At 43.3% G+C, this 14,360-nt stretch overlaps 2 protein-coding genes across 2 annotated transcripts; one reads left to right on the plus strand and one right to left on the minus strand.

Moving 5' to 3' along the window:
• Window positions 1,634-4,537, plus strand: LOC8062269 (pectinesterase 31). Its single transcript, XM_002464591.2, has 6 exons — window positions 1,634-2,196; window positions 3,022-3,126; window positions 3,219-3,296; window positions 3,409-3,596; window positions 3,738-3,911; window positions 4,138-4,537. Exons 1-6 carry the CDS (start codon window positions 1,759-1,761, stop codon window positions 4,298-4,300), a joined length of 1,146 nt encoding a protein of 381 aa, XP_002464636.1. The 5' UTR covers window positions 1,634-1,758; the 3' UTR covers window positions 4,301-4,537.
• Window positions 6,484-9,085, minus strand: LOC8064931. Its single transcript, XM_021454789.1, has one exon. The coding sequence runs from the start codon at window positions 8,232-8,234 to the stop codon at window positions 6,702-6,704; it is 1,533 nt and encodes a 510-aa protein (XP_021310464.1). The 5' UTR covers window positions 8,235-9,085; the 3' UTR covers window positions 6,484-6,701.

A 14,360-nucleotide genomic window follows, 5' to 3' on the forward strand; every position in this document is an offset into this window, starting at 1 on the left:
CTTTCCATTCAGCTCAATAGTGAAACTCTAATGGTGAACATTTTGAACTTAATCATTGCGAAGACTCTCCGATGACATCACATTGCCTCTTACTGGAACATCCTTGCTGTTGTCATCAATATAGTATTTGGAACTTTGCAAAAAGCTCTAGCTTCAGCAAATCATCCGAAGATTATCCGATGTTCTCCGCCATCACAGTTGGACCATCCACTATGGAATGGGGTCCATTCACTTCCAACTTCCACCGAGGTCTAACTTGTTATATTAGATTCCTTGCTATATGATTAAGCTCCCTTGACCATTTGTTCACCATGTTGAGTTTCTCACACATTGAACACTTGGTCGAGCTTTTTTGTACTTGAATATGATCCCCTTCCGGTGATGCCTAATTTTATTGAGAGATCTTTAACCTTCATTTCGATACGGAGTCCTTGATCACCTTTTCATCATCACTAAGGGACATCTTCATATGTTGTGACCTAACATAAAACATGTTTCTCCAAAAACATTCATCAGTTATACATACAAAGTTGTCATTAACCACCAAAACCACTTACCTGAGAGGTTGGGATTCTTACAACCATTGTTAACACATACAAACCATCGATTTTACTTTGCACGGATATTGGAGGCCTTCACTTGAGAAGAAGAAAAAACGCGTGAGATCGATTTGCTTTCGTGCTAGAACATGATAGGGAGGTGAAGAAGTCGCGTGACTTTCCATTCACGTAAAGATTGGTAGCTTTTTGTGAGAAATAGTGTTGGAGGTTAATTTTTCATGTGCCCCCAAAAAAATGCCAGCTTGATAGAGTCATTTTATCAAACTCTTTGAGATGGTCGATGGTTAGTTGTTGCGTTAGGCTGCAATTCAACATGCCCTTGCTAATGAGACCTTGTTTAGTTCAGAAATTTTTTTGGTTTTGGCTACTATAGTAATTTTATTTTTATTTAGCAATTATTGTCCAATCATAGATTAACTAGACTCAAAAGATTTATCTTGCGATTTACATACAAACTATGCAATTAGTTTTTATTTTTATCTATATTGAATGCTCTATGTATGTGTCGTAAGATTTGATATGACAGAGAATCTTGAAAGGTTTTGATTTTTGTATTGAACTAAACAAGGCCTGAGTAGGAATGTAATATTTGGGACATACTGTTACCTCTCACGGTGAAAGAGAATTCTGACTTTGCAAATGAGATTTATCATAGCCAGTGCGAATTCGCCTACCAGACATGCTCGATCGTCTCGTCTCCTCACAAACATTGACCCCATCTGTCAGCCAGTCGCGGTCAACGGTTCGTTTGAACTAATAGCTGTTGCTAGCGGCGCGGCTGCCCGCTGCCTTGCAAGAATCTTCTAAGGCCTTGTTTAGTTTCGAAAATTTTTCGGTTTTCGAAACTATAGCACTTTCGTTTCAATTTGACAAACATTATCCGATTATGGAGTAACTAGACTTAAAAGATTCGTCTCGTGATTTACAAGTAAACTGTGCAATTAGTTTTTATTTTCATCTATATTTAATACTCCATACATATGCCGTAAGATTCGATGTGACGGGGATTTTTGAAAAGATTTTGGTTTTTGAGGTGAACTAAACAAGGCCTAATATGGCCATGTTTGGCTGACGGCAACCACCGCCCACACAAGAGAAGCGGTCATCGTCACTCAGCTTCAGCTTCTTCGTCTTGCCGTGGCCGTGTGTGTCCCGTGTCCGTGTGGATTCAAATCCGCTGACCGGCGGCCGCCTATTTATGCCCTACCCCGCCGGTTTTCTCTTCTCCTTTCCACGCTGGTCCACGCGGCTCCAACACCTGCCTGCCTGCCTGCCTGTTACACCAACCACGCGCGCCAAGCCGAAGCAGCCGTCGTCTTCCACCGATCCGCCCGCCCGCCCGTTCCCCATTGCTTGCCAAATTGCCATGGCGCAGCAGCAGCAGGTGGTGAGGCGGGTTCTGAAGGTGGCGCCGCCGGGGAAGGGCGACGGGGAGTGCTTTCCCACGGTGCAGGCGGCGGTCGACGCGGTGCCGCTGGGCAACCGGGCGCGCGTCGTCATCCGCCTCGCGCCGGGGGTCTACAGGGAGCCCGTCTACGTCGCCAAGACCAAGAACTTCATCACCATCGCGGGGGCCTCGCCCGAGGCCACCGTCGTGTCGTGGGACAACACCGCCACGCGCATCAAGCACTCACAGGTACGCGGCGGCGTCTGCTCCCTCACTCTCTCCGCCTGCCTGCGTCCTGCTCGACGAAATGCCCGGCAGGCTTGTGTGCATGTGCTACGGTCGGTCGCTGTGATTAGTAGGTTCATTCCAAGGACTGCGGTTGCCTGACCTGATGTGGATGTAGCTGGTCAATATACACCTTAGTTACTACTTCTTCCATCCAAATCATAAGACGTTTGACTTTTTTATCTCAAGTTTGACCACTCGTCTTATTCAAAAAAAAATTATATAAATAAAGTCAAATTTAAGTCATATTTTTAGAACTTTTATTAATAAATCAAGCCACGACAAAAAAAGTGAAATTTTGCACAAATTTTTGAATAAGACGAATGGTCAAACTTGGTGTCAAAAAAGTCAAACGACTTATAATTTGGGATGGATTGAGTAATTAATAAGAATTACATGTGTTTCAGGCTTTGATCGTTGCACGCAATGAACCTTTCTTAGTTTCGGTCACATAGTTTAGTTTGATCAAAGTCATACAAACCTTTAGCCTTTGGGGGTTTATTATAAGATAAGATGCATGTTTCTTTCCCCTCCTTTCCGTATATCAGCCTATAAGCATGGACAATACAGCTGGTGCATAGAGACAACCGTAAACTGTTTTCACCAATTTTGACAGAGGTGTATAAGATTCTCATATCCTATGAGCACAAACGGATATTCGATTAGGCAATTCTGTAGCCACACCCCCTTGAGTTTACTCCTGATCACAGCTCTAAATGTGCTTAACATTTTGAATAATTCTTATTTATATCTCATAATGATGAACTGTGCTGTTTTTTTCTCATAAAGTCATCCAGGGTTATAGGAACAGGAACATTCGGCTGTGGTACGTTCATTGTTGAGGGGGAGGATTTCATTGCAGAGAATATTACGTTTGAGAATTCAGCTCCCCAGGTATTGGTTCTTTGCTTCTTCTCCTGGCATAAACAGATGATCATGCTGTTGGTGTGAGATGGGAAGTTGATGCGTGCTACTCATTGATACAGGGCTCTGGGCAGGCTGTTGCACTCCGGGTGACCGCAGATAGGTGCGCTTTCTACAACTGCAGGTTCCTTGGTTGGCAAGTACGTCTGTCTCTTCAGCTCCTAGTGAAATCGCCTCAGCAACCAGGATATAAGAATCAACAATACTTTTCAATAACATTTGGAAACTCTGACTCCAATCAAATTTTAACAGGACACATTATACTTACACTATGGAAAACAGTACTTAAGAGACTGTTACATTGAAGGCCACTGTGATTTCATCTTCGGTAACTCTATCGCCCTTATGGAACATTGCCATATCCATTGCAAAGCAGCAGGATTTATTACTGCTCATAGCCGGAAGTCCACATCAGAATCTACTGGCTATGTATTCTTGAGGTGAGTCTGTTGTATGTTGTTTGTTTAATATGGCACTCAAATATTTCGTATTTTTAAAACTTTATTTGCTTGGTTTGTTTTACAAAAACTATTAAAATGTTTCTTTAGCAAGTTTTTGCTCTTTTTGTTTTGACACTTCAGGTGTACTATTACTGGAAATGGAGATGGTGGATATATGTTCCTAGGTCGGCCATGGGGGCCCTTTGGAAGGGTTGTCTTTGCATACACTTTTATGGATCGATGCATTAAGCCTTCTGGGTGGCATAACTGGGACAAATCCGAGAATGAGCGAACTGCTTGCTTTTATGAGTACAGGTAATAATTGGACAATTCCATGTAACTATCAGCTAGTGATATTAAACCTCCATAGTTGTCTTGTCACTAACACCAATCAATCCTCATGAAGACTATCGACTTATGTTCTTTGGTTGTTCTGGTTGTAATATGATTGTGTTGTTGTGAATCTAGTGTATTGGGGATGGATGATGTAGAGCATAGACTGACTGCAGTGGTATCTGCTAATTAACACTGGTTTCTGCAGGTGCTCCGGGCCAGGCTCCCAGCCGTCGAACCGGGTGACCTGGTGTAGACAATTGCTGGATGTTGAAGCAGAGCAGTTCCTTGCACACACTTTTATCGATCCAGACGTTGATAGGCCATGGCTCCTCCAGATGATGGCAATAAGAGTACCAGCCTCAGCATAGTTTGATCCGAGGTCCTGGTTCATGCCTCCTTTGTAGCCCATCTAATAAATAATAATAAAGTTGGTGGATGCGGATGCATTTTATATTTATATAAGTTTGTAAAGTTTGTTCAATTGGTATCCACTTTTTCTCATTGAGGGTGGTGGGGGTAGAGAATGAGAGAGGTTTTGCTGTGAGAAGCTTGTAACGAACTCGAGCACTGGGCTGAAATACATGCAGATATTATTTTGCATGTCCTGTTTTTTTTTCAATCTGATAAAAGTGCACAAACGTTTATACATGAAGAAAATGTGGCGTCCCGTTGCAGTTGCAGGTTTTTCTCCCCTGAATGCAGCGGTGAAGCTGCCTGCTGCAGGTGTGCAGTGCTGCTGATTTCTGGATGAAATTCAGCCACGGACCAGTATGCAGATTTTATACAAGAAGTTGTGCCGCTAAACTTTTTTTTAAAAAAAAAGAAGTACCTGAAAGGAACCCTTTTATGATGTGGGTACAAGTGTAGAACCGGTTGGTAGTGGATGCACAGCTAGCCTGTTGAAGTTAGACACTGACCAGTCGCGGAGCTAGAGCAAATATGAGGGGGGTGCGTTTGCCTTGTGGGTGCGTAGGATTTTTCTATGTGGGTGCAAATATGGTGAAAAATTGAGACACTGACGAAGAGCTGTTGGACAGCAACGCGGTGATGCGCCTGCCTGAACAAATGGTCGAACAGATGAGCTGAACTTGTTGCAAAAGTCGTAATGCGCTACAGTAACGGGAGGGATCTGGCACACACATTTCGCGGTGAGTGAGTACGCAGCACAGTAGCAGATTGTTGGATAGTAAGAACGTAATTTTCATCCTTCATGCCTCTTGAATAAATACTAGTAGTACCTGACTACCTGTGATGTTGGACGGAAAAGTACAGGCCGGGAGCCCTCCCCTGCCCAACACAAGTTGAAGTTGTGATCTCTCTCTCTCTTCATCAGTGTCTAGTAGGCTTGGGACATGCATGCACGGCTCTTCTTGGCTCTCTCTTGGAGGCTCTTGAGCTTAGCAGTTCTACGTTGTGGAAATATCTATGTTCCAGAAACGTGAATATTCTTCTTCTCATGGCGAGGCGTGCAATACGGGTCCAGTAGCGTCGCCGTCGGCCGTGGATATTCAGGGCCAGCCGGCCAGGCAAGCAAAGCACAGCTGATCATGGACAGACAAACAGCGATGGCAACGGCCTGCCAGCAACACATAACGACAGGGCCCACGTACGGCCGTGCTATATATGCTAGCTTTGTTTTTTTTTAAAAAAAAACTGTTTGTCATTGTGGGTACGAGTTCCCAAATAATTTAAGCCTTGTTTACTTCCATCAAAAAACTCAAAACTTTTCAAGATTTCCCGTCACATCGAATCTTTAAACGCATGCATCAAGTATTAAATATAGATGAAAATAAAAACTAATTACACAGTTTGGTCGGAATTGACGAGACGAATCTTTTGAGCCTAGTTAATCCATGGTTGGACAATAATTACCACAAACAAACGAAAATGCTACAGTGTCGCGAAAATTTTCACTTCATCAACTAAACACGGCCTAAGAGACCATGGACGGATTTACAACGTTGGATGTAGATTGAGATGGAAGGACAGGCATCAAGCTTCATCTCCATCTTAATTATATCTAAACAAGAGTTTTATATACACTGTCAGATGAGTCTCAAAGCTTGCTCCATCAGCCTAATTAAGTTTAGAATTGTTCGTCTCTAACATGTGTATATATGGGTCTCAGGTCATGGGTGTTTAATTCAATTATTTGTAGGGAGAGAAACAGCAACATCATCAAGCACCCCCAGCCTAGTAAAGGCGCTTATTTCTGTTTCTGCACCCATATCTCCGGTGGTAGCTACGTCTGCGTGTGCAAAGCACACCTGAGACGTTCCTGTCGTCTACTAATCAAGCATTGATGCTACAAGATATCATATACAATAGTAAGTTAGTAACCCTTTTTAATCTACTCTTATTTTTTAATAAAAAAATGTAGAAGCTCTGCCGCTCAGTTAAGTAAGGGGAAAAGGTTTATGTACATATTTTAACCTACTCGTACGTTGGCACAAGAAATTAATTAATCTAAATATAGGTCATCTTCTATTCTAGATTTTTTGCTAGCCAAATATAAAAAACGAAAATGGTTCTCTAGAGTGTGCAAGAGATATAGAAAAACTGAGAGTGAAATTTATGAGATGCTCTTGCAGATTCAAACAGCTAGGACCCCAACGGCGCATGCAATGCAAAGCAACATATCCATATGCTGTTGTGTGCTACGTACATTAAAATCTCTCATCTGACACCGTCCAAAGATAGTAGTTACAATGGCATGAATGAATACGAGTGTACACAAGCACAAGAAGGCGACTACAAAATAAAGAATCGTCAGGCGCCGCTCCGTGGTGCCTTCTGAAATCCTTCACTGCGCCGCTGCTGCGTCGCCGCCACCGCATTTGGCACGGCCTTTGTCGTCGTTGTCGCCGTCGACACGTCCACGGCCCTGTGGCTGGCGCACCCCGCCAGAATCCCGGCCGGCCGGTGCCCCCGCAGCTGCCTTCCAGCGACAGGAGGACCTCTCGCGCCGCCGCCGCCGACCCATCTGGCGGGGACGCGGTCGCCGCGCTCCGACGCGTCCGCGGTCACCACGCTCCACTGGATGCTCGCCTCGCTCGGCTCGTAGGGGCAGTCGCCGATCATCAGGCTCTTGATCTCGAACAGGTCGGAGCTCGACTCGCTCCCGGCGTCGTCGTCGTCGTCGTCGTTGTCGTGGAGGTGATGCGCGCCACCGACACCGCCACGGCCAACTTTACCTGCTCCGCCGGGATCGCCGACGCGGCCGCCGCTCGCCGCCGGCACGTTGGCTCTGACCGGAGCCACCAGGGTAAAGTTGCTTCTCCTCCTCATAGAACTTGGGAAGGTGAGCTCGGCAGCAGCTTCCTTCTCCTCCCCTGTCGTCACCTCCCTCCCGATGGCCGCCACTTTCGCCGTCCCAAGATTGAAGCTTGGCGGGAGACCGGCGGCCACCAGGCCATGACTGTTGCCATCCCCAGAGAGTCCGAGGGCGGCCTTGTGCATCCTCAGCTCTCTGTACCAGTCGATCCCGGTCGCCGCCGCCGGCTCTGCGGCGTCGGGAGCTATTTCCTTGGCCGCGCAGCCGTCGTCCACGCGCACCGACCGCTTCCCGGAGCACGTGCGCATGAGCACGCCGACCTGGACGCAGCACTTTTTGTCGCGGGGGGGACTGCGCCGTCGACGGAGCCCGCCCCGGAAGAGCGCCGTCTGGCTGTTGGCGCTGGACGCCGCCGAGCTCGCGGTGAAGCTCGCCGTCGACGCGCGCGTCGAAGACGGCTTAGCCATTACCACGGCCTCCGCTGCTGGCCTCGCAGCGGCCGTCTCCACCAACGGCTGCTGCACCTGCACCGCTCCCGCGGGGAAGGTGACACCAAAACCTTCCTTGCGGTCGTCCCCGTCGTCGTCCATTGCGCCTCTGAAGTAGCGCTCGGCGGAGAACACGTCAAGCTCGCCGTCAGCGTACGTGCGCCGCCGGCTCGCCATGGCATGCGCCGGCAACGGCCGCGGCGCCGCGCGGCCAACGTCGGCGTTCCGGCCCATGTCAAGGTACGACGACAGGGAGCTGCCGTTCCAGCGCCTCCCGCTGATGGCGTCGTCGAAGCTGACCACCTTGCCGCCACCATTTCCCGATCGCCCCATCTCCATGGTGCAGTGCAAGTGCAGCCAACACACACCAGTACATACAAGGATGAAGAAAATGGTGTGGCCAAAGGAGATGTTGTGAATAGGCGCACTTATATAGACATCACAGTACACATCACCAAAATAAAAATGAAGATAAAAATTATATGGACACATGAATTTCACCAACTGTTCATGTACGAAAACTACTACTATTATTATCATAATAATTCAATTCAACGGAGAAATAAACCTAATTGCCAATTTTGTCTGCATGATGGAATAACTGCAACGGCAACAGGGAGGAGATGAGGAGGCTGCAGGCCTGCAGCCTGCAGTGAAGTTTGTTCTGCTGGAGCACCGATGGCCATATATATGTTTCTTTAATTAATTTAGCAACGTTTGATGATCCAAAATTGAAAATGAGACGGTAGCTGCTGCCTTTGACATGATCCATCCTCCCTGACACTCATGCTAACAACTAAATTTGAAACTGTTGTGCAGCATGACTCCGACAGTGACCCTGCTGCGAAGGCGACAAGGAAACCGTTGCTGTTCGTCGTCAGGGAAAAAGAAAAGGGCAACGATGGCCGTTTCCTGTCCATGATCTGCCAATGAGACACCAAAGAAATTTCAACAACAGTGATGCTTTTCGTCTCCAGGTAACACTTGGGATGCATGATAGGAAGGGTCTTTATCTTGCGAGATGCTAATTTCCCGGGGGGAAATTATCAAATATGTGAATTTACGAACCGGATTTTCCGAATCAGGAGGCCAACCGCACAAGGTACTATCTATCTGGAACAGTGGTAGGAGCAAGACAGTCGGGTGTTTTATGCAACAGTTGAGCTGTAGGCGTGTACCATGGAACAGTTCATCACTCTGCTCCACAAACCGCTCTTATACTGTTCTTCAAAAATCTGCTATGCTGTCATCACTGACGATATCCAGGGGTGTTTGGTGGTCATCATTTTCATTTCACTCTTTAGTTTTTTGTTTGATTTGTAGAACATAATATGTTGATCCATTATCACCAAAATAAATGCCTCCTAACAAAATGGCTGGTTAATCTGTTGAATACAGAAGGTATATGGCAATCTCTTTTAAAGAATAAATACCTAAGTTCTAAAAATCTATCCCAGGTCACGGCTAAGCCAATGACTCTCATTTTTGGAGAGGCCTAATGCGCATCAAAGAGGAGGTGTTGGCAAAGGGTTCTTTCGATATTAAGGATGAACCACAACTAGATTTTGGGATGATACATGGATAGGTGATAAGCCTCTGAAAATTCGCTATCCATCTTTATATAATATAGTGAGAGATCCTCACGCTACAGTCTCAAAGGTTATGAGCACTAGCCCATTGAACATTTCTTTTAGGAGGGCTCTGGTGGATAATAAACTTACAGAATGACTTAGTTTAGTAGCAAATATCTTTCATGTCGAACTGGTGGATGAATCAGATTATTTTAGATGGAGTTTAACCAGATCAGGTTTATTCTCTGTGCGATCCCTGTATCTCCATCTTATAGATACAAATATACCTTTTCGTCATAGAAAGATCTGGAAGATAAAAGTACCTTAAAAATAAAAAATTTTCTTTGGTTCCTGCAAAGGGGTGTCGTCCTTACCAAAGACAACCTAGCCAGAAAAAATTGGAAAGGGAGTCAGAAGTGTATCTGCTGTAATGGGAATGAATCTATTCAACATTTATTCCTAGACTGTCCTCTTGCCAAAATGATTTGGAGGTTTATCTTTTATGCTACTAATCTGACTCAACCTAGATCAATCAGCCACATGTTTGGTAATTGGCTATCTAATCAGAATAAAAAGATTAGAAATTTGATTTGGGTAGGGGTGGCTGCTAGGCTATTTGGAGATGTTGTAATGATGTTGTTTTTAATAGAATAAAATCTAACTCTATTATGCAGGTCATTTTCAGAGGAGCGTACTGGTTATGCTTTTGGGCCCAATTGCAGCATGAAGAGCAAGCCAAGGACGCGCTCTCGATGATGAGCAAGAAATTAGAAGTCATTGCGTTAGAGCTATCCAATAAAGGATGGAAACATTTATATTGTTTGAAATAGCGTTATGGTCGTTTTATAAGACTATGGCTTCCTCTTTTTCACTTGATCCAAGTTTCTGTAATTTTGGGCTGTGTACATACTTAGATGTAGAGGCCAGATTGTTATCCATTATCTAAAAAAAATTAGTACCAGTACGAGAAATGTGGTCATTCTATTAAATTTGAGGAATGGACAAACAAAACACTCCACGAGTGTTTTGAAAAACTGCACCGTGCACATAGATTGGAGATATTCTTCTGGTAATGATAGGAAGCAGCGCTTTTGGGAAGATAACTGGTTTGGGTAGCTTAGCTTTCGCTTGAGCTTATCAGCCGAATCCGCCAACCATTCAGCAGTGTTTTTCTCTCACTGTCATGGCTTATCAGCCAAATGAAAAGAGGTACTATAGCAGATTGTTGGGATGCAGAGCAGCTCATAGTTACTTTTAAGAAAGTAGGGTATTGTCTCAGGGTCTGATGAATATGTGGCAGGGCCCTATCCAGATAGCTGAGAGCATCATTTACACTAATGATAGTGATGGGACCATTTGGGCTTATAACTCTAATGCCATATATTCATTTCAATCCTTTTTTTCTGCTTTTATTAAGAGAAGAGAGAATTGCATCCAACAATGATCCATGATTCTAGCAAGTCTGAACTTAACAATATCATTGACCGGAAGGGGTGACCTACACAATCCTTGCGGTAGAATCTCATCTTACTCGGAGGCAAACAATCTGCAACCACGCGCAGCTAAGTACTCCTAAAATGTGTCGCAAGTTTAACTAGATTTATAAAAAATATATGTAAAATTTGTATCTCTAAATAAATTTGTTAAAAAAACTAGATTTAAAGATCTTTCCAATGATAATAATTATGTACCATAAATATTAATAATTATTAATATATTTAGTTAAAGTTATTTTTCGGAAAACGAGAACGACCGTTATTTTAAGATGAAGGGAGTATATACAAATGGAAATAACAAAGTGACAACTAAAGCGACGTGAAACGACCTAAGCTACAAATACGTCCACGCAACTCTCTGTCAGCGGTGATCGGTGAGCACAAGGGGGCACAGCCCCCTTCTTGCGACCATGATGCTTGATGACTTGTTAAACATCATAATAAAAGACCCGACCACTGCTTGACGCCTAACATCTTCAAAATTCTTCACCAATGAAAGCCCACGGTTAGGAGTTGAGTCGTTGTACTCAATGATCACCTTTACAGGAGTTAAGCCAGTAGTTTATGTTCCAGCTGTTTGGAAGCTCGCTGTCACTCCCTGAGTTCATATCGACCTGTTAACTAGAGGTAACTTGAGTAAAGAAGGAAGATAGACGATCAATCATGTTTCTTTTGCTGCGAAAAATAATCAATTGAACATCTTTCTTTGATGGCATTATTGCTTGCAATCTTTGGCATTATCACTACTTTTATGAATGTACAAGTGGGTGTTGACTTTGAGGGGTTTTTTTTTAACTTTGTTGACTTTGAGTTAAGTGATTGCTGCTGCTGCTGGTGGGTAAGTAACAAGAAAGGTACTCCCTTCATACGCATAAAGAAAGTCGTTTAGAACAACGACACGGTCTCTAAAATCTAACTTTGACTCTTTATTTTTATAAAAATATTTATTGAAAAGTGGTATATGTATATTTGTATGGAAGTATTTTTCAAGACAAATCTATTCATATAGTTTTCATAATTTTAAACTTAACAACTTAAAAGTTATCTAAGATTTATATTCCTAATGGTTAACCTAAATTTTATCCAAAATGAAGTACTGTTGGCTGATAAGCCATGGCAGAAAGTACTATTGGCTGATTTATTATGAGAGAAAAATATTGCTGAACCGTGTGTGCGCTGCTCTGTTATGGTGCATTTGGAAGAAACATAATGATCTATGTTTTCAGGGCAAGGCGTGGAAGCATCTGAACCAACTGATGGAAGACATATCACATATGCAGCTCTTCAGGTTCAGGAACTGGCTGGTGCGGTGACTGCTAACACAGCACACCAGTGATGCTCCTTCGTTAGTTTAGTCATCCTGATAATGAGGACCGTGTGATTAGCACTCAAACAGTATATCAACCACGGGAAGTGCGGCATCTGCAGCTTGGTCTCCTAGCAGGACTTGAACTTCAGTTTGGTATGTCTTTTCTGTTGACCTTTATTTTGGAGGTGTTTACATTCGGTATGAACTTTATTTGCATGGAGATCATCTGCATCTTCAAGTTGTGATGCTTTGTTTTAAAATTATGTCTGTTTCAGGCCTTATTTGGAACATTTTTTTTCAATGGATTTCACAGAATTTTCACTTGAATCAAGCAAGATGCAGGCCCTGTTGGAACAAAATAAAAGATAGAAATTTAAGAAGATCCCAATCCCATAGGAAAATTTCTTATAAACCACTTTGGGACAGAAGATTTAACTATATGAAATTCATTTGGATTCCTATGGATCCAAGAGTCAATGAGAATTTTTAGAAGAAAACAAACATGAGGGTAAAACTAATGCAAAATTCATTCGTGTTTCTATCTGTATAGATTCTTGAATCTTTCCCTTGTTTCTTTCGTGCTTCCCTTGTTTCTATGTGTTTAAACCCTCAATATGGCCTTTGGATCTACAGAGATAGAAACACGAAATAATTTTAAAAAATTATGTAAAATTCTTGAATTTTATAGGCAACATACATGAATTTCACAAAACGGTTCCTTTTTCACAGGAGGCCTTCGTTTAGGCTCACAAGTTTCGTATAACTGTGACCCTACGTTTTCTCTATCCTATGTTTTGAGGATCCTAGGTTTAAAAGAAAAAAGAAATTATCTTGTTCCAAAGGAGCTGTAGATCTCTTTCTCCCAACAACCGTATGAAATTCCCCTGAAACAGGGAAAGCAGAGAAGAAATAGCTTTTGTTGAGTAAAAAATGTGGTTATGTGGGTGGGGGTATCCTGTTCTCTGAAACATAATTGTCGAATTGAATAAAACAAGATACCATGATATGCTTCCTCAAAAAAAAAAAAGATACCATGATATGACATGACACACTGAAAACCTGTGTTTGGTAGAGTTTTGTCTGTCCGATTCCGCTGCATCCAAACTTCAGAGTCCAATGCTATGCGCCAATATCTCAAATAGGAGATTTGGAGCCTCTTGGTTTGAAATAAACGAATGATCAACGATTCACGGGTGTGATTAGCACTCAAACAGTATATTGACCGCGTGAAGTGCGGCATCTGCTGTTTGGTCTCTTGGCAAGGCTTGGACTTGAGTTCGTTCCCCTTTTCTCTTGGATTCATATGAGATGGATGAAGCAATAGGAACTTTTGGAGGAAAACTAATATGAGGTTATGCAAAATTCCATTGTGTTTCTATCTTTATAGATTCTTGAAATTTCCCCGTGTTGCATTCAAATTGAATGCACGAATTTCATAGAAATCATGAATTTCATACGAATCGATTTATTTTATGTGAAAAGTGCAGTAAATAGACATAAAAGATCCCGTCTACTAAAAAAAGAAAAACATTCAGGTAGGATTAAAAGGTTCCGTACAACAGTGATCCTATCTGCCTGTACTATGTTGTGATGAGAATGGTATGGAGAGAGAGAGAGAGAGAGAGAGAGAGAGAGAGAGAGAGAGAGTTCTTCCAACTACCATATGAAATTTCCCTAAAATAAAAAATAAAAAGGAGAAAATTAAGAAATAGCAACGGTGGCGGCGTCAGCATCAGTGAAGGGGGTTACCCGTACTAAAGTGTGGCCCTAGAAGCAAAATGGCAATTGTTGAACACTACTTGTCAGAAATGAAAGAAACAACGGCAACACAAAATGCAGACAAAGGAGACAGAAATCTTTTTTTTAAAAAAAAACTTGTGGATGTCGCCCACAATGTTTTCCGTGCAATATTTGAGGTGACACGAGGCACACGTATGATCTTGTGGACCACAAGAAGTGTCTGGTTTATCTTAGCCATCACGTATGGACCCTGCGTCCTATGTTATCATGATAGGAGTTTGTCACCATTCTCCACAAATTAAAAATTGCATCACAATGATCGTTAGCATTATCCAGGTTTGACCGGCAAACCGACCGAGCAAGTAGATAACACCCAAGAGTTTGTTTGGTGCGACTTGAGCTCACATGGGGTAGAGCTACACCAAACAATATCGACATGGAGCCACAGCCGTTTCCAATGTTGGCCGCATCCTGGTCGGGTCCCCTACATTTAACATGGCGCCCAGCGAAAGCTACAGGGTATGCCTACCCATGTTCTGAAGTGACGCTG

This window comes from Sorghum bicolor, chromosome 1 (assembly GCF_000003195.3).
Source record: "Sorghum bicolor cultivar BTx623 chromosome 1, Sorghum_bicolor_NCBIv3, whole genome shotgun sequence".
NCBI classification, from domain to species: domain Eukaryota; kingdom Viridiplantae; phylum Streptophyta; class Magnoliopsida; order Poales; family Poaceae; genus Sorghum; species Sorghum bicolor.